This window comes from Sciurus carolinensis, chromosome 13 (assembly GCF_902686445.1).
Source record: "Sciurus carolinensis chromosome 13, mSciCar1.2, whole genome shotgun sequence".
Classification (NCBI taxonomy): domain Eukaryota; kingdom Metazoa; phylum Chordata; class Mammalia; order Rodentia; family Sciuridae; genus Sciurus; species Sciurus carolinensis.
In genome coordinates this window covers 86760948-86786314 of record NC_062225.1, presented here as the reverse complement: position 1 = coordinate 86786314, position 25367 = coordinate 86760948, and the positions used below count along the sequence as shown (strand labels likewise).

General features: G+C 34.8%; 1 protein-coding gene across 5 annotated transcripts in view; it reads right to left on the bottom strand.

Moving 5' to 3' along the window:
* Rock2 (Rho associated coiled-coil containing protein kinase 2) overlaps window positions 1-25367 on the bottom strand; it is a 136633-nt gene that overhangs the window by 77372 nt on the left and 33894 nt on the right. For all 5 annotated transcript variants that reach the window (XR_007104588.1, XM_047521946.1, XM_047521947.1 and 2 more), the window contains exon 2: window positions 757-838. Coding sequence is in view for 4 of the 5 variants with exons in the window: in XM_047521946.1 (XP_047377902.1) it covers window positions 757-838 (82 nt within the window). In the remaining variant the exon portion in view is untranslated. The remainder of the gene's footprint in view (window positions 1-756; window positions 839-25367) is intronic.

Sequence of the window (25367 nt, the reverse complement as noted above, 5' to 3'; positions counted from 1 at the left end):
GCTATTCTGTTTGCTTGGCAATTCGATGTCAGCTGACACAGTGATGGTCCCACCATGCCTGGTACACATTATAAATCATGGCAGAAGGGTGCCTCACAATTACTTGCAAGGCTAATGTTAGAAACTCCAGGGAGGCAAATAGGAATATTGTAGTTCTTCATTTAATAATATAAATGTAATATTTACTGTCAACATAATACTTCCAGTTGGTACTTTCAATTTTCAAAATTTATCTGTAGGACTTCCCACATATGTGACTACATCTCAGTTCATTAAGCAGAATTTAAAAAAAATTTTTTTTGGTTGCAGATGGATACAATATCTTTATTTTAATTTATTTATTTTTATGTGGTGTTGAGGATTGAACCTAGTGCCTCACATGTGCTCTACCACTGAACTACAACACCAGCCTAGAAATATTTTTAATGTCAACATTAATTTTGTATTTTCAAATCTTTCTGTTGAATTATGATAGCCTATTGCATTAACTTGTCCTACAACAGATAAAGTCTTAATAACACACAGATTTTTAAATTTCTTACATATTGCAATTTAGTTCTGCAGTTTTGCTTTGAAAACAAAGAGTACTCATTTTAAAATAGAATAAATGATAAACTAAGAAAAAAGTTTAACAAGTTAATGAGCTCACAGGTTAGCTAAGTTAATAAATTTATGGGCTAAAATATGAATCAAACACAAATCCCATCAAAAATACAGATAAGTAGTCAGATATTAAATTTAAAAATAAACACTTACATCTATTTAAGAAATTATCTATATTCTTATTTTTCCTCAAAGCAGGAAAATCCAAATCAAGGACCAAGGAATTTAAGCCATCCTGTTAAAAAAATAAAGAGTAAAAGGACAGTTTTTATAATTTCCAAACATTGAAAAAAAAAAAAAAAAAGTCTTTAAATTTTATTGTCCTCAACAAATAAATGGCAACCCCCCTTAGATACACTGCCCAGAAGCTCCATCCAACCTTTAACTGTTTTCCTCGCCTCTGCCAGGGAACGTGAGGGTTTGGGGGAGCAGTGCAGCGGCAGGGCGCTTGCCAGCATGCATGAGGCCTCAGGCTCGATGCCCAAGAACTGTGCTGGGTAGCAGGTTGGGAGGATTGGAAATTGAAAGAAAAAGAAAAACAATTACATCAAGTTTTCACTCATTTAAAAAACATTAAGTTGGGGCCTACTACAAAGTAAGAATAGAAAACCCAAGAATTACTTAGTAAGATAGTATCTTGGGGAGATTGGTCTCTAAATTAATTTCCTCTAAAAACAGGAGAAAGGGATGATACGTTATCTGAATTTCTATTTTCTTTTTCTTTCAATATTTTTATTAGTTGTTGATGAACCTTTATTTATTTATTTGTATGTAGTGCTAAGAATCAAACCCAGTGTCTCACATGTTAGGCAGGCGCTCTACCACTGAGCCACAATCCCAGCTCCTGAATTTCTATTTTTTTCCTGTATTTTCTAGACATTTTACATTGAACATGCATTACACTTATCATTAAAATAGGAAAATGTACATACATGTAACTCCATGGGAATGAAAAAAAAATGATAAAAGTCCCAAGTTACCAAATGGATATGCTTAAGGAGGTAATAGTATTTCTAAAACACTAACATTATCTTATCCCCTAGTAACTCTGAAAAGGGCAGGAGGAAACACCCTTGTTTTAGAGATAAAACAAACTAAGGCTCAGAAAAATTGATTTGCCCAAGGTCACATCCCCAGGAAACAGCAGCAGTAAATGGGAACTAAATCCTAGAGGTCTACTCCATTTAACTCCCAGCCCTAAACTCAATCTTCAGGCCAGCATCCCACTCAGAGGAATGGAGCAATGGGAGCGTGGAGGAGGAAAGGAGAAAGCTGGAGGACTGCAGGAACAAAACAGCCAAGAAAAGAAAACTCAGGAGGACCGGAATAGGGGGAAATGCGGGGACTACTACCTGTAAAATTTACAAAGGTAATTTGAGATTTTAATTTACTAATCCTAGAAGAGTTCTACATACTATGTTTATTACTAAATTACATTTCAAATTTGTAATTTTCATTCACTAAAAAATGCCAAGACTTTATGAAAATATTATGTAATAACAAAAAAGTAACTATTAACATTTTTAATCACAATTAAAATCATTTATATCCTATTGACAGCTTATGCAGATGCAGAATAATCTTGATTTTCTTGAAATAAAAAAATACAGTAAAAAAATAAATATTCGATTTCCAGTCAAATCAGGATTATTAAATCACACTTTGAAACCCACCCTCCCTCCTGGTGCTAGACAATTCCCTTCTCCCTGGAGCAGATGAAAGACTGTTCAAGGATTCCAGTATTTGAGTGTACTGAGCTGTTTTTAAGTGCCAAATTACCAACTTGGGGGGAGGGCAATACTGGAGATTGAACCTAGAGGTGCTTTACCACTGGGCTACACCCCCAGCTCTTTTTATTTTTTTCTTTTAAGACAGGATCTTAACTGAGTTACTTAGTGCCTAGCTAAATTACTGATGCTGGTCTTGAACTTGTAATCCTCCTGTCTCAGTCTCCCCAGTCATTGGAACTACAGGTGCAGATCACCACGCCCAGCTCAACATATCTTTACTGGTATAATTACAGTATTTTAGTAAGCTTAAATATAAAATTTCAGTCATATATATTTCAAATGTATTCAAAGTTATATTCTGTATTACAATTTCAAGATCAAAGAAAAGTACACCCCTCTATTAATCTCCACAGGAAGAAACTTAACAAAACAAAATCTTCTATTGCAAGTATAAATATTCCTCAAAGACTTTCTAGAAATGAACAATTCATATTGAAATGATAAAAGTAACTTACTCTGCATTAAACTCGTCTCATGCACATAATGAATACAAAGGAAAACTTTCTTTGAAACAACACACCAGCTTGAGATTAAGAAGAGACTGAATTCTTGCTTCCCCCACATTTTCCCCAAGTCTCTCAAAGAGATGGGATTATGTGAAAATTAAATAATCAAGAATAATCTGAAAATAGTTAATATTTTTCCATAAAATCCCCACTAAGGTAGTCAGAGAACTTTTTCATCAACTGGAGTATCTGAGTAAGCTGCTAATTTTGTTTTCTAAACCATTTTTTAAAGATCAAACACTATTTCAATTGTGTATTATTTATGTAGTATTCGTGTTAGTGACAGCACAATACTTTGATATGCTAATAATTTACATTAAGGTAATAATGTAGGTGATGCACACACAATTATAAATTTAATTTTTACTTGAGATACTTTGTTTATGAATTTTTACAACTGACATTTATTCTACTTAGTCAGAATTTACTTTTTTAAGAAGTAAACTCTGCGCTGTTTTCAATATATGCAGCTAATACTGAGACCCACACTGGGCAGGCTGGGTTCAGCGGGTCTTGGTTGCCAAGACTGTAGTCAGTCAGTTCCTTCCTTTGCTATGTAGTGTCACTAGGCAATAAGTGGTTTCCCTGTCTGTGATTTCAACTGTGATTGCTTAAAACGTGATGCTAAAACTGAGAGAAAGAAAATCTTAAGAGAATAAAAATACATTCAGGAAAAGCCCACAACCAAAATTTCAAAGCAATAAAGAAAATTAACACTATTTGATCTTTCCAAACTTCCAACTGTACTAAAGTGCCAAGAGAATATTTAGAAGTCAGTGTCCCACTGAACAAAACAAAACATCCATCAGAGAATATTCAATGAAAAATGTCAAGAACTAAAAAAGTCACATGGATCTATTGGATTTCCAGTCAGACAGCAGCGAGACCGATGACTGAGAGTTAAAAGGATCTAAATGAGATGAGAGACCACAATCAGGCTGATTGCTGGAAGACCAGTGTCTGGAGTGAAAATCTGTTCCTAAAAAGGCTCTGGAAGGGGGGTGGGGTATCTTACCACCTAAGCTTTATTATCAAACTGTCTAAGTAGGTGGGCCAGATACAGCTTTCAGTCAAGCACCAAGTAAAGTGCCCAGCTAAGAAATGTGAATTAGCTCTGAAAATTTTTCATTTGTGAAAAGCAGAGGAAGGCAGAGAGTGAAGTGTTATTATATTCTTTTCAAAAAACAAACAAAAAATCACACAAACAAAACTACATCCAACCCAACACCCAATTTCTTGCAGTACAATTACTATAGTGGAAAAGATACACATGATGGTATAGTTTTCCAACTTTTCCTGAAAACATGCACCCTTTAAAATGAAGACTGTTGTAATCTCTTGGAAGTCAGGAGAAGACAGTGTGGCAAGAGGGAGCAACACAATCAGTATGTCTGGCACACCTAGTACGCCCAGCACAAAAACTCCACAATTCAGAGCTTACCACTGACTTTTCTAAGGACTATTTAGATTACAAATTATTATTTCCAAGTTACTATTCACCATCTTCTAAGCACTATGATTTTAATTTAATTGCTGCACTTATGTTTTAACAAACCTTTGATGTTACTGTGAGTGTACACTGAGACCCTAATAACACCTAGCATTCAACATAATCATAAATTATGTATCTTATGCTTTATAGTATATTGATCAGAAACTGTAATTAAATTAAATGGGCTAATACAGCATTTATGATTAATAACAGAAACCTTTCTTATGTGCCAGGTATTAAGAAAAGCACTACACATAAACATTTCAATCCTTACAACATATAAACTACATACCGGTGTTTTACCTACAGTTGTAGGCACTGACACTGAAGCTCAGAAATTATAAAACTTCCCTAAGCTAAGTTTACCCATAACAGAAGTGGCATTTTTTGATGCTTTTATCCTTTATGCATTACTGAACTTAAGTTAATAAAGTTATTCATGTAATAGAACAATAAACAAAATACAGTTTTTTTTTAAAGTTGAGGTAATAAAATAGTTGGTAAAACAACATGAGAAACTTATTCTGTATATCTGCTATTCAGATAAGAAACCAGGAAATGGGAAACAATGAGGGGTTTTGTTTTGTTTTGTTTGCAGTACTGGGGATTGAACCCAGGGCACTCTACCTTTAAGCTATGGCCCCAGTACTTTCTGTTTTTTTACTTTCAGACATGGTCTTGTTAAGTTGTCCAGGCTGCCCTTGAACTTGGGATTCTCCTGCCTGAAGCTCTGAAGCGGATGGGGAGGCTACTGTCATGGTGCCAGGCTGGCAAATTAATTTGTAATACATTTATTTTCTCATTATTACAACTCCAAATACAAAACTAAAAAGAGTAGAACCAAACAAATCCATCATTAGCAAACAATTCAGGTTAAGCACTCCTTATCTGAAATCCATGGGACCAGAGAAGTGTTGGATTTCAAAATTTGGAATATTTAATATATATAATGAAATATCTTGGAGATGGGACCCAAATCTAAACACAAAATTCATTTATACACATGTCTGAATATTTTTAGTGTGTCTGAGTATTGGCTAGAACTCTTTGTCAAAAGAGGTCATGCGTAGAATTTTCTTTTTATCCTTTTTGGGATTTTTTTTTTTTTTTTTTTTTTTTTGGTGCTGGGGATTGAATCCAGGGCCTTGAGCTTACAAGGCAAGCACTCTACCAACTTAGCTATATCCCCAACCCTAGAATTTTCCACTTGTGGGATTATGTTGGTGTTAAAAAGTTTTGGATTTTCATATTAGGGATGCTCAACCTAATCTTAAAACTATCATCTATATGCTCATATAGTAAATTCTGAATCTGAATTGTACCCTACATATTTTAAATAGTATATTCTCTATTTCAGCTGGAAAACTCTGAGTAACATTAACTGACCTGCTATCAGTTGAATAAAAGCTTGAATGCTTATTTTATAACACTAAATCACTTTGCAAGTACACTAGTCTTAAGATCTGTGAGTCAAATTAAATGAGAAACTAAATTTATCCTGTCTTTAGCAAAAAAAAAAAAAAAAAAAAAATTATTAACCAAAGACGATCTTTACTTGAAGAAGAAAAAAGTTGCCAAGAACATAAGAAATTTTAAAAACTTAACAGGTCCAAGTGTCTCTCGTATTTTCTGTCACACAGAATAACTCAATTATAAATCTGAAAAGCTAATTTAAAGAAGCATAAGAACAGTCTTCCTGTTTACTTATATAAGTCTTTAGCTACCTACAGTTTTAGGAAAACCAAGAAGACATGCTATTCCCAGCTGCATGGGAGTCTGAGGTAGGAGGATCTCAAGTTCAAGGGCAGTGTGGACAATTTACTGAGACCCTATCTCATACACATAGAAGACTCCCTATTACCTCAAAAGAATATAAGTAGTACAGTAATAAATAACAGGTAATAGAGAAATGTTCATAATTAGAACACATAAAGGGAAATGTATCAAAACTTTGCTTAAAACCTGAACTCTGTGAATGTGTGAGGGAAGTGGAATGTCCTTGAAAAGATACACACTTTCAACTGGTCTTTAATCTTTCTAAAACCTGTGTACTTTAGCTTACTCTTCTACACAGAACACTCTTCCTCTTTCTTCTCCTTTGCCTGGCTCATTATTTCTTATTTTTAACAACCATTAGAGAGCTTTCTCCATTCTCCTCACCTTAGATTAAATGTCCCTTTTTCTGAGCTGCCTCAAAAAAGTATTTGCATTTTTGCAACACTGTATTTAGCAAGCATATGGTTGCCATCAAATCAATATAAAAATGAATACATCAACACAGATATATTCTGTTCAGAAATAATAAAGAAAAAGAAGTCTAGTTACTGAGAAATCTGGGTTACAGCCTCTTGGTTCTGCCACTTATTTGGCTGTATGGCTCTAGGCAAGTAACTTCATTTGATTTCTGGCACCCTCATTTGCCAAACATGAGACACTCACCTACACAGTCATTCTGGTGAACGGTTCTCCTGACTAAATAGTTAAGCAAGGTGTGGAGTAAGGATGAAGCAGGTGAAGGACGCTTGGGGCACAAGAGGTGGCAAGGTCCTGGGGCCTTTCCTTGTCCCTCAGGCTCTAAAAAGGCTCAGCATGGCAAGACAGAACCAGCATCACTTCTGCTTCCTTTTTGCCTGACATGACAGTATGGCCCAGCACAGTACTCCTTCTGATCCTGCTTTATTTTAAACTTGATATGTTGTTCATCATGGATTTTTACATCTATTTTTAACATCTAAAGAATATAAGTAGTACAGTAATGAATAACAGGTAATAGATTCTTTTGATTGCTTAATTACTGCACTTTGCACTTTTTCTTGGCACCTTAAAGTTTGTGCCCGGTGTCTCACAGGTTTAACCTAGCCCCAGCTCTGGTCTTGACAGAACTGACCTCTACATTGTGAGTCATTAACTATAGCATACTTTAATTTTAAAGAATGTGCAAAAAATCATGTTCTTGATTTGATCAAAATTTTAGGAGAATTAGAATTAAAGGTAAGTCAGTTTCGGTCCTAACGTGATAGTGCTGCTGTTAATGATGGTAACACCAAAGCAGCTGCTGTTTACACAAAGTGCCTGGCATCAGAACCATGCCAGAGCCTTTCCATGACACCACTCTATTTAATTTCCCCAGCAGACTGGAAGTAGGTGTTACCATCTTTTTTTTTTTTTTTTTTTTTTTTTTTTTTTTTTTTTTTGTGGTACTGGGGATTGAACTCAGGGCCTTGTGTTTGTGAGGCAAGCACTCTACCAGCTGAGCTATCTCCCCAGCCCACCATCATTTTTTAATTGTAGAAATTCAGCTTGGAAAACTTAAAACAATTTTTCAGAACTACAGCTAAACAGCAGCAGGGTCAAGTTCCATGTTGCTTCAAGTAATCACTGGTACTTTTAATATTTTAATTAGGTTCTAAAACTTTTTAATTCTAAAATATTAAGTCAATGGGAAGATATCAGAGTACTATTCATAATATAGTATATTTAGACACACATGAATTAAGATAAATTGTATTTGTATTACTAGATTTCTTTGGTCTATAAATCAACAATTCTATCTTTTCCTTACATACAAAATGTGTCCCTACTAAAGGAATATCTACTAATTTACATTAAATTACAATCAAACAAATCAACAATTTAAAGAATTTTCCATTATAATATCAGAAAAATTAGTACACCATCTGTCTTAATCTTATTCTTAACATAGCATTAGTATTCAGCTGAGAAACTGTTGGCCAGATAAAATCAGAATTGCTATCCTAATACTAATTACAGGTGAATCAAACTTTTTAAAAAGTATTTTTCATGTTTGTAATTACAAAATTAAATATCACACATAGACTTTGTGGTTAAAAAAAAAATCTGCTCATTCAAACTATAACAAATAACTTCTTTTTTTTTTTTTTGGTTCCCAATATTGAACTCAGAGGTACTTAGTCACTGAGCCACATCCCCCACCCTTTTTATATTTTATTTAGAGAAAGGATCTTGCCAAGCTGCTGAGGCTGGCTTTGAACTCAAGATCTTCCTGCCTCAGCCTCCCAAGCTGCTCGGATTACAGGTGTGGGCCACTGCACCTGGCAAAATATAACAAATATATAAGAAAAATACACCTACCTACAAAAATCTGGTCTTATTAGTTTTCCTACTTGTATTCATTCAAAGCGCGTGCGCGCGCACACACACAAGCAATACTCTGAGTACACTGGTAGCAGGGTCTGTTTATGCATCAGAGAAGGGTTCTCGGGAGGACGAGATTACCTCACAGCAAAACAACGATGGCCATATTAGAGCTTTTCCTGCAAAGTGTACCTAGAAACTAAGAATGCTAGAGTTGATTGTGGCCAAGTGAATGCAAAGTCATTGTATCTGCTGGACCTCTGTGGGGACGGGGGAGGCGGGCAGTGGGCAAGGCACTTGGGCAACACAGCTACTCCAGCATTTTTTTAATTTTCAAAAGATAAAACAAATAGACAAATAAAGCTTTACTGACTAGAAGGTGTAACAATTTAGTCACATTCACACTTAATGACAACTAACAGTCCTCTAAAACTTTGTTTCTAGTCAACTGTTTAACTAAACCAACAGAACATTGTTTCATTTCATAACAAGATGTCTGCCCATGTGGTTTCCACCTCCAAGAACCTAAATATAGAAAATCAGTGCCCCACACCTGTCACTCACTCAATGCTATTATTACTATTTTCATCTAAACACTTTGAAATTAAAGACTATATAATTTAAGAGATTTGAATTTAAGAGAGCTGAAAGATATTTTAAATTTGATTTTAACATCTACATTAATTAGCACATTTTATACTAACAGATGGAACCAAAAGCAGTTCCATAATTTCATGTTTCATAAAGAAAATGATTATACTCCTTTAAATATCATCTTCAACATGTATATAATATTTAAATCAAAGGACTAGTACAACAACTGGTCAATACTGTTTCTAAAGTTGAAAAAAACAAAGGTTTTTTTTTTTTTTAACAAATGTACTTATATTTTAATCAATTTAAATAACTCTTTCATTCCCAAGTAATTTTCAATATTAATTCAATTTGATACAGCTTGAAATTTCAGCCAACTAAAATCCAAGAGATTATATATAACACATACAGCAACATTATTTATAATATTAAGAAACCCAAAATGATCTAAAATTGGGAACATAAAACCTAAATTTTACCAAATCTTATTATAACTATGTTAAATAAATATTAATAACAGTAGTTATTAGACTATGTAGGAAGTGATATCTTTAAAATTTGATATGCTAAAAGAAAAGTGCAGAATAAAAATTGTACTTAAGGTGTACATGTCTGTAATCCCAGCAGCTCAGGAAGCTGAGGCAGGAGGATCACAAATTCAAAGCCACTCAGCAACTTAGTGAGGACTTAAGCAACTTAGTGAGACACAGTCTCTAAACAAAAACCTTTTATTAAAACGGCTACGATGTGGCTCGATAGTTAAGTGCCCTGGGTTTAAAAAAAAAAAAATTATACTAAAGGGAAATATGATTATGAAAAAAATGTTAACAGAAATGCAGCAAAATTGAATACAGCAATTGTAATAGCATGATGGAATGATGTGTTGTTTTTTCCCTTAGTTCTACTATTTTTATGGTTAATTTTGTAACTCAAAAAAATTTAGACTTGAAAAAATCATTCACTTAGTATCTGCAGCTTTCCATTTCCACTGAAACCACATCTTATTTTGCCTTCCAATACATTTCACTGTGTTTTGCCTCCAAGTCACATGCTCACTCTCCCCTACTCTCTCCCTCCCTCTCTTCCCTCTGAAATTCAATAAAATCTAACATTTGAATTGGGATCTTTACAAAGTCTGATTAGTTTAAGTGACCTTTTCCCCTCCCAAGAACAAGTCTGATATCTCCATCCATTTAAATTTTCTGCTTCCTTTAACACAATATTATTCATACAGTCTAAATATTTTTTGTTAAGTCTAATTTTTAATTTTTGGGGGGTTACTGTCACATTATATTGGGTTCACCATGTGAAGAACTTTAAAGTTCCCAACCGATATGCTTGATATATCCCATTTCTTACTAATTAATGATATTTGAACATATGATTAAGAGCAAATGTAATTTCCTTAATCTTCTGTTAAAAATCTGTATAAAAAATTCACGAAAAATATAAGGGGTGGTGAAGAGTTCAAGAAAAGGGGTGCTCTGGAATAGTGGCAAAATCCTGTTTCTTGACCTGGCTGCTGATTACATAGGTGTTCAGATTGCAAAGATCCATCAAGATGTAAGGCTAGGGATATAGCTCAGTGATACAATACTTGCTTAGCATGCATAAGGCCCAGGTTCCATCCACAGCACACCCTCAAAACACACAAGCAAATCTATACATATATTATACTTTTAGGTATGCATAAACAGACATGATTTATCAGTTGAAAATGTTTGAGATACACTGAGTAACAATGAACTGACTGACAAGATAAAACATCAAAGAACAAATGAATAATAAAGTATTTTAAAACCTGTATGCTATCACTGTACTTAGGTATCTTTACACACTTTATCTTTACACACTTTATCTTTACATCTCCTTAATCTGAGAAGTATGAGATAAAAATTAATAAGCAACTAACCCTGGAGTTTGCTAAATTTCAATAAAGGTTTTTATTATAGAGACTTACTGTTCAAACACTTATAAAATCTTCACTTGTGTTTTAAGTGCTGGGAGGGTAGTGTGAACTCACACACCTTATAACTTTGGATCACATCTCCAAGTAAAGAAGATGTTTCTTACGACCCTTAATAATATTTCAGCAATTATGAATAAGAAGTACACAGTTGCTCTACTAGGGAATCTGCGATGGAATTGAAGGAATTTCAAACACAAAAACTATCTTTGCCTATTATTAAAATCTGATATATCTGTAGAGTTGTTAACATTTTTGAAAACTAGATAGATTAAAATTTTTCACTTTCTGTCCCACATAAAAAGTCACTGGTAATATTCCAAAATCACAACATTATACCCAGAGACATAGGCCTCAGTTTTATGGTCAAACAGTAAATATAATCAATGAACTTATTAAGCACATCTAAGAACTTTTACAAACCAAGCTCACATGATAATCAAAAGTTAAAAATGTGTGCCCACAGATCATAGTGGAAAATTAACACTTATTGAGTACATACCGTAATGTGCAAAAGGTCATTTTTTCATTTCATTCTCATAAAAACCCCACTGGAATAGGAAAGTTTGAAATGAAGAAGCAACAGAAGTAGTAACCAGAAGGGGCTCTTTCGCCATTCATACAGCTACCACTGGGAACCATGAAGAATGCTTTGGCAGCAAGAAACAGTTGTTGTTTTAAAACACATGTAACTGTGCTGATGAAGTGGTCTACCTGATTTCAGTGAAAAAGTAAAATATTCTTCCCAAAAGAGACTACAAAAGCAAGGTACCCCTCATCCTTACCCAGGAGGCAGCAGTTCTTCCATACATCTCAGTAATTTTTTAAAAACACTTCAAAAACTAGGAAAAAAAAAGCCCAGGTACAGTATTCATGCCTATAATCCCTGCAGCTTGGGAGGCTGAGGCAGGAGGATCACAAGATAAAGCCAGCCTTAGCAACTCAGAGTGGCCCTAAGCAACTTAGCAAGAACCTGTCTGAAAAATGGGGACGGGGGAAGCTGAGGATGTGTTCAGTGGCTAAATGCCCCTGGGTTCAATCCCTGGTACCAAAAAACAAACAAAAAAACACCTAGAAGAAAATGTTAAAAATATCTGTTCTAACCTCTCTCATCCACTATGTATGCACTCTCTTAGAAATAAAAAAATGATGAGCAAGTCTTAGAAAGGCGATCTAATACACAGTTATTTGGTCTTTTATATTTTGGTGAGCCATAAATTTTTATTTAGCAGAGAAAATTTCCCATTGTTAATACAATTTGAACACCAACAATATCTGCAAGTTTCTAAAGTCTCATTAGCAACTATCATTTTACCCACGATTCCTCAGCATATTGTGCCTTATTAATCTAGTTGCACATTAACAACTATGGTTTAAAAGAAAAAGACAATTATGCAAGCCACTGAACCCCAACTGCTCTTAGATGGAATTCAAAAATAGCCATAATTTTTTCCATATTCAAAAAGAAAAGGCAACAAACATATAACTGAATTTGATTCTTTGAACTTTCTTCAAGGTCCATAAAGTAGTACACTGTGACCAACACATTATTTTCAAGTATCCATCAGATACCCTACAGACTCAAAAGTCTCCTAAGTTAGATTCATGTATTCAACTGGGATGTATAAGATGATCTATTGAGATGCTGGGAAAAAATATTACAAGTCTGCATATTTAACATAAAAAAGTTAAGGTTTAATATTCGAGTTTTCAGCAATATCTCATTCGCACTAGCTTTCAATGAATTGTGACATACTAAGGTTACATGTTTCTTATGAATATTTCCTAGATTCAAAAAAAAAAACACCCTACTGCAAAGATAACCTAGTAGATTTAAAACATTTCATTTTAGGATGGACATGTTTGTCAAAGCTTATCAAACTATAAAATTTTAAATATTTACAATTTATCATGTTAATTATACTTCAAGAAAGCTGCTTTAAAAATGAATATAAAGTATGTAATCAAGGGCTGGGGAGATAGCTCAGTTGGTTAGGAGCCAAGCACAAGGCCTTGGGTTCAATCCCCAGCACCACAAAAAAATAAAAAAATAAATAAAAAATAAAGTATGCAATCACAGATTTAAGTCTCTCCTTCCTTCCTTCCTCCCTCCCTCCCTTCCCCTACAATGAGTTAAGCAGCTTTCCCACTGGGTCCTTCCCCCAAAATGTATTCTGGCTCATCTTGGGCCCAGAGCAATGGAGTCAGTCTCTACGGATTGGGACCTCCAAAACCAGAGCCCCAAATAAACTTTTCCTCTTCTAAGTTGTTCTCGTATTGGTCACAGTGACGCAAGTACTGACTAAAACAAGCACTGTCTTTTTGCAATAGGGAATTGCAGCCATAATCACTACTAAAGTACAATACATTCTGACAGAAACCTGCATTTCAATAACACAAATATCTTGTATTTGAGAAAGTAATAATCTGAATATTAAACAGAACACATGATATTCTCTAGCATATTAATGTTTTTAAATGACAACAAACAAGTTTTCTCAAATAAACGGAAAAGCTTTAGTATCCTAAGATTGGAAGGCATTTAAAAAGTCAGAAATCATGTGGAAGTGTCAGCTTAAGGCACAGTGACTTCAAAACCCCTATACAGTTCATGACATTAAGACATCTGGTGGGACTGCAAGTGCTGATGAAGATGACAAGACATTTCTCCTTTGTTTAAAAAACCAAAAACAAACAAAGGCAACTGAACACTATGGAAATAAAGATTTCCACAGGCTTAAACTTCAAAAAAATGCTCCAGCCTCTGGGTTTAATTAAGGCTGAAGACACTGACATGCCTGTGAAGCTGATCACAAATGCCAATAGATTTAACTGTGCGAGGATTTTTATTTGAAATATTACTATTTTGTTACTCTTCTGGTTAAAAGTTGTGTATGTTTTTACACAGTGTGACACTATCCTATTTTTCTTTTCAATAAGCTCTGTTAGTTATAGTACATGACTTCTGCAGAATACAAAACTTCTTAAGAACTCACATTTCATGCTAGAGATTGAACAAAGCTAAAGCTGACACAATTAGCAAGGCATTTAAAACCTAGACAACAGGATCATGAAAACAAATCTTGGTAATTTTTTAAAGATGGTAATGTCCTGAATTCCATCAAGTATTTTACTTTCATTACATTTAATGATAAATATTTGAAACAATTCTTTTGTTTTAGCTTTTTTATTATTATTTCACTTCTTTAACATCAAAAGATCCTTTATAAAGAAGACAACACTGGAAGCAAAATTCTTACTATGTTATTTTTAAGTGACTGAAATATATATATGAAAATATGGTAGAAAATGTACATTTTCTTGACGGCAAACACCTTTGGAGGGTACACAAAAACATAATTGAAAAAATAAATGAGTATCATAATTGTACAGTAAGAAAGGTTTACTCTCCAACTGAAAGAAGTACACACATTTTATAACCTCATCAGTTTAAATATGTTAGAAGCTGTTACACAATGAAGAAATAACTGAAGAAAATATAATAAATTATCAATGACAAATTACTTCTGTAATAACAATATTTAAGGAAGACCTTTGTAACAGTCACCACTGATAGATCTGGTGCTTTGACTGAAATGCAAAACTATCTTGAACTATATATAAAATTCTACACATGAAATTCATTCACTACACAAACTATCACAACTAGGAATTAAATCTTAAACATCACAAAATGTAAGAATCTGTCATTTCATCAATACTGGTAAATTTACAAAAATAAGTTGTTAAAATAAGTGAAATATTTTCGATCCTTTGTGATAAGATGAAAAATGATCATGAAAATTTTCAGCTTCATACAAATTTGCTCTCCCCTGATGACTCGACTTACCTTGGTCTACAACCCTCTCAAATGATGGAGTCCACAAGGGCACTTCTTCTTGCTCCTCCAGGTCACTTTTAGACTATTGTTCCTCCTACTTTCCTGAAAACACTAAGCTTTGAATTGTCAGTGACTCACTACCACTTCCTGTTAAGTCATCTAGTATCCCCTGGACTTACTACTCTCAGTCTCTATTAACATATTGGCTCCTTGCTCACTGTCACTCTCTCCAACACTGACTCTATCATAATTCTTAAGACACCATTATATCTGTGGGTACCCTCCAAATACCTTAGATATTTATTCTGGTGGTGTCCTCAACCTTATCATGACTAATAACTGCAACACCCACCTCCATAATCTCAATTTTAAATATTCTGCTCCTTGACACCATAACCCACCTTTCCAACTCACTAATACCTCAACTCCAACAACCTGCAACCCAACAGGAACCTTCTATCCAGATTCTATCATTTTCCACTCTACTTCATTCTCTCCATTCTCATGCTTACTTTTTACATGACTTAAATTTCACAGCCAGTCATAATCACTGCCTTCCACTTATGCTTCATTCCTCTCACATCTGGAAAAAACCACATCCCTGGTTATCCAATTCTCTCTCTGCTCAATACGTGCACCTCTGGAGCTAAATCTGCCCTCATCACTAAACCTATCCAGATTCCCACATCTGTGCCCATATATTCTACTTTCTTTTATTGTGAATACAAAGTCCTGGTTACAACCAGTTCTTCCACCTATGCATTAAAATCTCCGTTCTCGGGCTGGGGTTGTGGCTTAGTGGTAGAGCGCTTGCCTATCATGTGTGAGGTGCTGGGTTTGATTCTCAGCATAAATGAAAGAAATAAAGGTCTATCAACATCTAAATAAAATATATTTAAAAAAAATTTTCAAAATCTTCCTTCTCAGGCTAAGGTTATGGCTCAGTGGTAGAGTGCTCTCCTGGTGTGTGTGAGGCACTGAGTTCGATTCTTAGCACCACATAAACATGAATAAATAAAAATAAAGGTGTCCACCTCCAACTAAAAAAATTTTTTTTTAAATCTTCCTTCTCCTCTTGCCTACTAACAACACTATAACAATTTTTCTGTTTCCTCACCATCATATCATCTTTATTCTTCCTTTCTTGATTATTCCCACTGGCATGGAAACACATTTTTTCTAATCCTTAGGGAAATAAAATCTCTTGACATTACTTTCCGTACAGACATCATTCCATTTCTCCCTTTCTACTTACAGGAAAATTCCTTCAAAGAGATACCTGTTGTTATCTTTTCTCCTCCGATTCTCTTTAGAACTCATTCCAATCAGCTCTTTCCTCACCAACTACATCTGGATAATGTACACACTGCTAATCCAATGACCATTTCTCAGTTAACATTATTTGACCTATAAACATCTTTGGACAGTCCTTCATCATCTATGTCTTTAATTACTTTCTCCACTTGGCTTTGCTGAAAATGCAGTTTTCTACACATCTTTGTGGTTGTCTTTTCTCAGTTTCCTTTAATGGCTTTCTCCTCTGACACTGGGAGTCTTCTCTTCTAAATCCATGAAGTTCATTTTTTTTTCATCATGTCTTCAAGTACCATTTATGTGCTGATGACTTCTAAATGCATACCTTCTATTCCACTTAAAATCCTGAACTCAGTCAAGATCCGTGTCTCTCAAACAATGCCCCAAACTATGCTTACCCCTTCTTACTACAACCACTTTATCCTTCAGTCTTTCACATCCCTTAGTGGCAACTCCATCCTTCCAAATCCAAAGACAAACAACTTAGGTATCAAGCTTAACTCCTCTCTTTCTAAAGCCCAAATTCAAATACCTACAAATCCTTTTTGCACTGCCTTCAAAATGAATCCAGAATTCCAACAGTTTTGAACACACCTACAAATCACCACCATTTTGGTTGAATTACTGCAAATACCTACTGTCAGGTCTCCCTATTTCCAGTTTTGTCCTATGTTATGGTTTATATGAGGTGCCCCCCACAATAGCTCATGTATGAGACAATACAAGAATGTTCAGAGGTGAAATGATTAGATTATGAGAGTTGTTACCTAATTAGTGGATGAATGGGGTGGGAACTGTAAGCAGGAAGGGTGTAGCTGAGGAGGTAGGTCACTAGGAGTATGCCTTTGGGGTTTGTATTTTGTCCCTGGTGAGTAGAGCTCTCTCTGCTTCCTGATTGCCATGTCCTGAGGTGCTTTTCTTATCTATACCCTTCTGTCATGAGGTACTGCCTTACTTCAGGCCCAGAGCAGTGGAGTTGGCAATCTATGAAATGAGATCTCTGAAATTTGAGCCCCAAATAAACTCTTCCTCCTCTAATGTTGTTCTCATCAGATCTCTTGGTCACAGCAGCAAAAAAGGTGATTATTTTCAAAGGAACTCGAGAAAATGATCCCATCAAGCCTCTGCTCTGAAAATCTCCAACAGCTTCCCAATTAATTAAAAATAATAGGCAAATTCCCAGCAATGAACTTTGTCTAACCTCATTTTCTATTGCTTTCCCTTGCAATTATTTTGCTCAAGTCAAAATGACCTTATAAAGGTTTCAAAATCACAACAGGGACCCTACACAGGGAATGAGTAAAACTGGAGAAGGTAGCTCAGTATCAGCCAAGGCCTTAACAAGAAGGAACTTTTAAGCAGCACCACAGCCCTGTGGGGGCTGGGAGACTGGTTATACGCAGAGGAACAGAGCAAATCAGTTAACTATATAAGAACAATAACCAGCTCATACTGTTGCAAAAAACATGCAAACATTGGGGCATGGGTTAGAGCGATCACATGGTATTAGGATATAATGGGAAATACCAGTGTAAACCCATGGATTTCATATATAAAGACAGTACAGAGCTCTGTGGGCACATACATACTACCACCGAAAGGTCCCAGGTATAGAGAAATTCCAACAGCAATGAACCTACCTAGCACTCACATCTTTGTTTTAAAATACTACTCTCCACTAGAAGGAGCTAGGGCTCCTTAGAGAAATAGGTGATTCAAAGGCTGAAGCAAAAAAAATTACAAGACAGGCCAGTAGTATCTCATGTCAAAAGGTAAGGGAGCACAAATGTAATGAAATGACACAGAATTACACATACAAGTGTTATCCCAATATCCTGGTTTTAAGAAAGTAATATAGTAATGTGAGATTAGGGGAAATGGGGCAAAAAGTATACAGGACTTTACTATTTTGGGCAACATTCTGTGCTTTTAATTATTTCAGGACAAAAGTTCTTTCTTGTTTTTGTATTTTTTTAAGTAGCAGGCTGATAATGACATGTCAAATGACATAAAAACCTGATTGAAAGGGTTCCCAGTGGCAAATCTAGAACTAAAGCATAACAATAAGTGACAGTAATGGAGTATAACCCACTGAATAAAACAGGAATCCTTTTTTTTTTTAATTTATTTTTATTGTAAACAAATGGGATACATGTTGTTTCTGTTTGTACATGGAGTAACAGCATATCATTTGCATAATCATACATTCACATAGGGTAATGAGGTTTGATTCATTCTGTTATTTTTTCCTCCCCCCACCCCTCCCACCCCTCTTTTCCCTCTATACAGTTCCTCCTTCCTCCATTCTTGCCCCCTCCCACTCCCCATTATGTGTCCACTTATCAGTGAGATCATTCGTCTTTTGATTTTTGAGACTGGCTTATCTCACTTAGCATGATATTCTCCAATTTCATCCATTTGCCTGCAAATGCCATAATTTTATTATTCTTTATAGCTGAGTAATATTCCATTGTGTGTATATATATACCACAGTTTCTTTATCCATTCATCAATCGAAGGACATCTAGGTTGGTTCCACAGTCTGGCTATTGTGAATTGAGCAGCTATGAACATTGATGTGGCTGTATCTCTGTAGTATGCTGATTTTTAGTTCTTTGGGTATAGGCCAAGGGGTGGGATAGCTGGGTCAAATGGTGGGTCCATTCCAAGTTTTCCAAGGAATCTCCACACTGCTTTCCAGAGTGGCTGCACTAATTTGCAGCCCCACCAGCAATGTATGAGTGTACCTTCTTCCCCACATCCTCTCCAACACCTATTGTTGCTTGTATTCTTGATAATCACCATTCTAACTGGGGTGAGATGGAATCTTAGTTTTGATTTGCATTTCTCTTATTACTAAAGATGGTGAACATTTTTTCATGTTTGTTGATTGCTTGTAGATCTTCTTTTGTGAAGCGTCTGTTCATATCCTTAGCCCATTTATTGACTGGGTTATTCGTATTCTTGGTGTAGAGTTTTTTGAGTTCTTTATATATTCTGGAAATTAGCGCTCTATCTGAAGTATGAGTGGCAAAGATATTCTCCCACTCTGTAGGCTCTCTCATCGCATGGCTGATAGTTTCCTTTGCTGAGAGAAAGTTATTTAGTTTGAATCTATCCCAGTTATTGATTCTTGCTTTTATTTCTTGTGCTATGGGAGTCCTGTTAAGGAGGTCTGATCTTAAGCCAACAAGTTGAAGATTTGGACCTACTTTTTCTTCTATAAGATGCAGGGTCTCTGGTCTGATTCCAAGCTCCTTGATCCATTGTGAGTTGATTTTTGTGCAGGGTGAGAGATAGGGGTTTAGTTTCATTCTGTTGCATATGGATTTCCAGTTAGGAATTCTTGATGTAAAAAAATGATACAAATGTTCTTTTTATTACAGTGAAAGGCAAACTAGTAAATGTAGAAGGAATAATCCAATGAGAATGTGAACACTGGCAACCATTAAAGTCAAAATTTAGGCGGGAAACATCCATGCATGCTAAAACTAGTGGGCAAAAGCAGGAATCGAACAAGATTTTATATAGTTTCAAAGTGTCTCCCTACAAAATACTTATATAATTTACAAAGGGAAAGAAGTACCTAGACAACTGGCAGATATCATCTTTAACCAAGCGATCAAAATTAACACCATCAATAACAGGATAAATGGTATGCCATCCAACACATCATTTCTGTAAAAGTTCAGCCAAAAATGCATACCCTGGATATCTAATCATCAGGAAAACTGGACAGACCCAATTCAGGGATAAAGACCTGTAATCTTCAAAACTATCAAGAGCATGAAGGTCAAAAAATTATCTTCCAGAACTATTCCGGAGGAAGAGTAGAGATATGAGAGCTGGATGAAATGCACAATGCTGAATTCCATTCTTTTCTATGAAGAAAATATTTAGAGCCAGACATGGTGACACACGCCTGCTATCTCAAGGACTTGAGAGGCTAAGGTATGAAGATCACAAGTTCAAGACCTGTCTCAGCAATTTAGTGAGGCCCCAAGTCACTTATACCAAGACCCTGTCTCCAAATAAAAAAATTTAAAAAGGGCTGGGGATATAGCTCAGTGGAAAAGTGCTCCTGAAAGGGAAGGAAGGGAAGGAAGAAAAAAAGTTTGGACAACTGACAAACTTGAATGGAGTCTCTATGCAAAGTACACACAGAAGTTTGTTTTTAATTGTTTCAAGCCAGGTGTGATGGCACATGCCTATAATACCAGCTACCTTAGGAGGCTGACACAGGAGGACAAGTTCAAGGCCTGGGCATCTTAGGAAAACTCTGTCAACAAATGAAAATTTTAAAAGGGGTTGAGGATATAGGTTAGTGGCAGAGCACTGCCTAGCAAGCACAAAGCCCTGGGTTCAACCCCTAGTTCCCCTCCCCAAAATTGTTAGGAAAGAAAAATCTTTTTCTAAAAAACATACCAAGCTAGTTATGGACTCAAAACATTTTATTTCCCTCAGTCCAGAATACTGAGATCCTTGCATCTGCATGGCTAGCTCTCCTACTTAAACCAGATCTTTCCTTAGAAGTCATCTTTTCAATAAGATGTTACTATATACACTTTTAATACTGTTTCATATACTTTTCCTTGTTTTACTTTCTCCTTACCACTTATCACTATCTTACCTATACTCAGCCCAACTATTATTATCTGGCTACTCATTAAAGTGCAAATTGACAAGCAAGAAATTTGGTTTGTTCCCTGCTATGTCTCTGGGGCTTAATCCAAGACCTAAACCAGGGGGTAGTTACATAATAAATAGAAAGTTTTTTTTTTTTTTTTTTGTTTTTGTTTTTAAAATAGCATTTATTTTTTAAATGTTAATGTGTGGATTACAGGAAAATTAAAAACACAAGCAAAGAACAAAGTCATTCAGTGAAAGTTTTTAAATGATTAAATGTACATAAAATCTTTTGAACACAAGGAATTTAAGATACAATCATAAAATAAGTTTACCTTCTCAACCAACAAAACAAATACTGAAAAAGATAAAATAACTCCTCTATTAACTTGAGAGCTCTGGGATACCATTTGAACAAATCTGCCTGTAACATAAATGAACAAGCTAATATCCTTGCTCTAAGGAGCTTAGTGAGCAAACCTATTCCATCTGCAAGCAAAGCTGTAATACTACAGTTAATACAGCAAGAAAATACCTACTAATATCATGTGGAAAGTATAGTACAAATAACCCAAATACCGACAGATAAAAATTAGCTCTATAGACTTGACTGAAAAATTCAGATACATACAGAAAGTAGATTTTCTTTCTTTTTCTTTTTTTAGTACCAGGGATTGAACTCAGGGACTGAACTCAGACCAAACATCACCCCCGCCATGGCTTTTTTTGTAAGTATAAAGAGGTTTGTTCTTATTGTTTTGCTTTGTTTTGGGTAACAGGGATTGAACCCAAGGGTGCTTAACCCCTAAGCCACATCCCCAGTCCTTTTTATTTTGAGATAGGGTCTCACTAAGTTACTTGGGGCCTCATTAGATTATTGAGGCTGGTCTCAAACTTGTGATCCTCCTGCCTCAGCCTCCTGAGTCACTAGGGCCACCAAGTCTAGAGAAGAGTATGCATTTTTAAGAGGGTAAGAATTTGAGAACCTTTGTATCTGACAGTAATAAATCAAGATTGTCTGGTAAAAAAATCTCTAGGGAAATCACCCCAAGAGAAAAATGAGATATAAGAAGCATGTTAACAAGGGAAGGGATAAAATAATAATAAACAATCTGGAATGCAATGACGAGAGAAATAGAAGCATGCAACAAGCGGGACAAATTTTAAAATAGTTAACTTAAACCTAAACATGGTGATAATTATATCAGTTATAAATGTACAAACTAATGAATTAAAATCAGAAGAAACACTAAATAAAGTACACCTTAAGGAAACATAAAAGGACAAGTCATTATGCAACAATTCTATAATTATATATAAAAAAAACACTTCCCAAATACATAAAGCAAAAATTGTCAGAAAAGGAAAAGCAGAAAAATCTAAAACATGGTGAATTTAGCAAATTTCTCAGTAACTCACAAGTAAATGAATACAAAAGATGTCAACAGTATCAAACTTGATTTAATTGACATTTACAATGCTGCCTTCAAAAACAGTTAAGTGTATTATTATTTTTTTCACATTGCACAGAACTTTTACCAAACAGACAGGCGTGGTGGCATATACTTGTACTTCTACCCACTTGGGAGGCTGACACAGGAGGGCAGTATACACTGGATGACAGAGTAAGACCCTGTCTCAAAAAAAAGAGGAGGAGCAGGAAGAAGAAAACAAACAGAACAACCCCAAAGAACTTGTACAAAAATTGATCATAAGCTGAGCCATCTCAAATTTCAAAGACTAAACTCATAAAATTTGTTTCCTTACTATAGTAATATTAAGCTCAAAACCAATGACAAAGAACAGACTTGTTTCTACCTACTTTATGTACTTTTATAAACGGCAGATTTCTGGAGTTCAATACTCCACTCCTGTAACATAATGCCCATGATATGCAAAGCATCATCATGGGCTCCTGTGAATCCTTGGAGCACAGAGAACCAACCCAAACATGCCACTCTAGTGACTGCTTCAAATAGTCCCTCGTTTCTAACCTGGAAGTATGTTTGCTGCCAGAATCTATGAAATGGTAACAAAATAACTCCTAGTTAGTTAAAGTAAGATTTCACTCCAAGCACAAGTCTTGGTGGATATACATACACACAACAATGTGGATGAATCTCAAAATAATTATACTGAGTGAAAGAAGCCAGACACAAAAAACAGTATGCTTTCATACTGTAGGTTTTGATTTCTATGCAATTCTAGAACAGACAAAATGAGTCTATGATGACAAAAAAGATCAATGGTTGCCACTGGGGGAGCAGGGGACAGGACTGACTGCAAAGGGCCATGAGGGAACTTTCCAGCGTGATAAAGTAAACTTTTAATTTTTATTTTGGTGGTGATTACATACATATTTTCATAACCCCATCAATCTATATACATTATAAAATGTGATACATGCATGCAAATTATCACAATAAAATTTATTTTGTACAAAGTATATGCATGTCATTTGGGAACTGCAATTAAAAAAAAAAAAAAAAAAAAGCAAATGCCACTATACACCTATCAGAATGGCTAAAATCCGAAAAACCAACGATACCACTTACAGACAAGGGTATGTGGCAACAGGAACTCTCATCCATTGCTGATAGAAATTCAAAAGGTACAAACACTATCTCACGGTTTCTTGCAAAGTTAAAGACAGTCATATCATGTGATCTGGCTTTCACACTCCTAGGTGTTTTCCAATGAGCTGAAAACTTATGCCACACAAGAACCTGCACGCAGATTCTTACAGCAGTTTTATGATGGCCCCAAACTGGAGGAAACCAAGATATCCCTGAATAGGTGAATGGATAATGAACTAAATAAAAAGAAATGAGATATGAACCACAAAGAACACATGAAGAAATCTTAAATGCATTTCTCTGTGAAAGCAGTCAGCCTGAAAAGGCTACATATAATTTCATTTATAAGACATTCTGGAAAAGACAAAACTACAGAGATACAGAGATCTGTGGCTGAGTAATGGGGGATAGGGAAAGAGAGGAAAGAGGTAGAGCACAGATGATTTTTAGGACAGAGAAACTCTTTTCCAGTATGGTACTGTAATGATACGTAAGTGATCCCTTAGGCATGTGACAAAACCTATAGAAATGTATAACTCAAAGAGCAAACCTTAAAGCAACTATGGATTTCAGTTATAATGTGTTACTGGTTCACCAATTTTAACAAGTATACCACACTAATGTAGAATGTTAACCATAGAGGAAACACAGAAGGGAAAGGGAACTCTGTATTTTGAGTTCAATTTTCTGCGAACTTAAAACTGCTTAAAAAAAAATAGACCATTAATTTTTTAAAATTTAAAGTAGTAAGAAATACTCTGATCTGCAGTGAACAAATGAGTCAAATTTACTCTCTTCTGTAGGACATGCCTTAATATTTGTTGGTTTTATAGGAGAAAAAAACTATCATTGACATTTTATTTTCAGTTTTTTAAATTCTAAGCAATATTTGTATTCCCATGTTTAGTGAATTATCTAAATCCTTTAACAATTTTATGGTGAATGAAGTTTATGGTGAATCTGTATAAGATCTTTATACAAACATACAAACGTACAAAAAGTAAAAAAATTTTTTTTCAGTTTTATAGAAATATTTTTTAAAGATGTCTTTTGAGACATATTGTTTTCCTCAGTTTGTTCTCTTTTAACTTTTTCTTTTATATTTATTCATTTTCAGCAAATAAAAACTATTATTTTTTTCTTTACAATTGTTTTCATATCAATTATATTTAGATTAGGTTAGAATCTGCAGTTTCACTTTCTTTATGGTTTTTCATTTTGTCTTTATTCCCTGTAATTATTTGGAGTTTTATCGCATGTTATAAAGTGAGAAAAAAAACCTCATTTTCCCTCTCAAACACAACTTTTTTTTTTTTGCGGTGCTGGGGATCGAACCCAGGGCCTTGTGCTTGTAAGGCAAGCACTCTACCGACTGAGCTATCTCCCCAGCTCCCAAAACAACTTTTTAAGGCAAGTGTTTTCATTGCAAACATAAAATTCTATTATCTTGTTATAAAAATATGTATTGCTAATCCAAGAAATACAGGAAACAGAAAACAGATTTTAGCATTTATTTCTAGAATCTACACAAATACATATTTTAAAGAGCATCCTTTGATAACCAGATGTAAGTAATTATAACTCAAAACTCCATTAGTAGGGCTAATGACTAAATAATTTATCCAAGCAATGAAATACTGAAAACTATTAAGATTTAAATGTATTAACAGACAAATATGAAAAAGGTATACTGTTGAAAGAATAAGGCATTCTCTCTCACACACAGATTGCACACCTTAAACATACAATTTTAATTTTGTCAATTATAACTCAATAAAGCTGAACAAAGAAAGTTTTTGAAAGAGAAGGAAAATAATATAGAAGTTTGATCTACATACAGTAAACAAAAATTTCAGACTAAATGAAGTTAAATAATTTGTATTGTTCTTAATACCTAATTGATCCAAGAGGTAAAAATTTGTTCAATAATATAATCCCCCCCA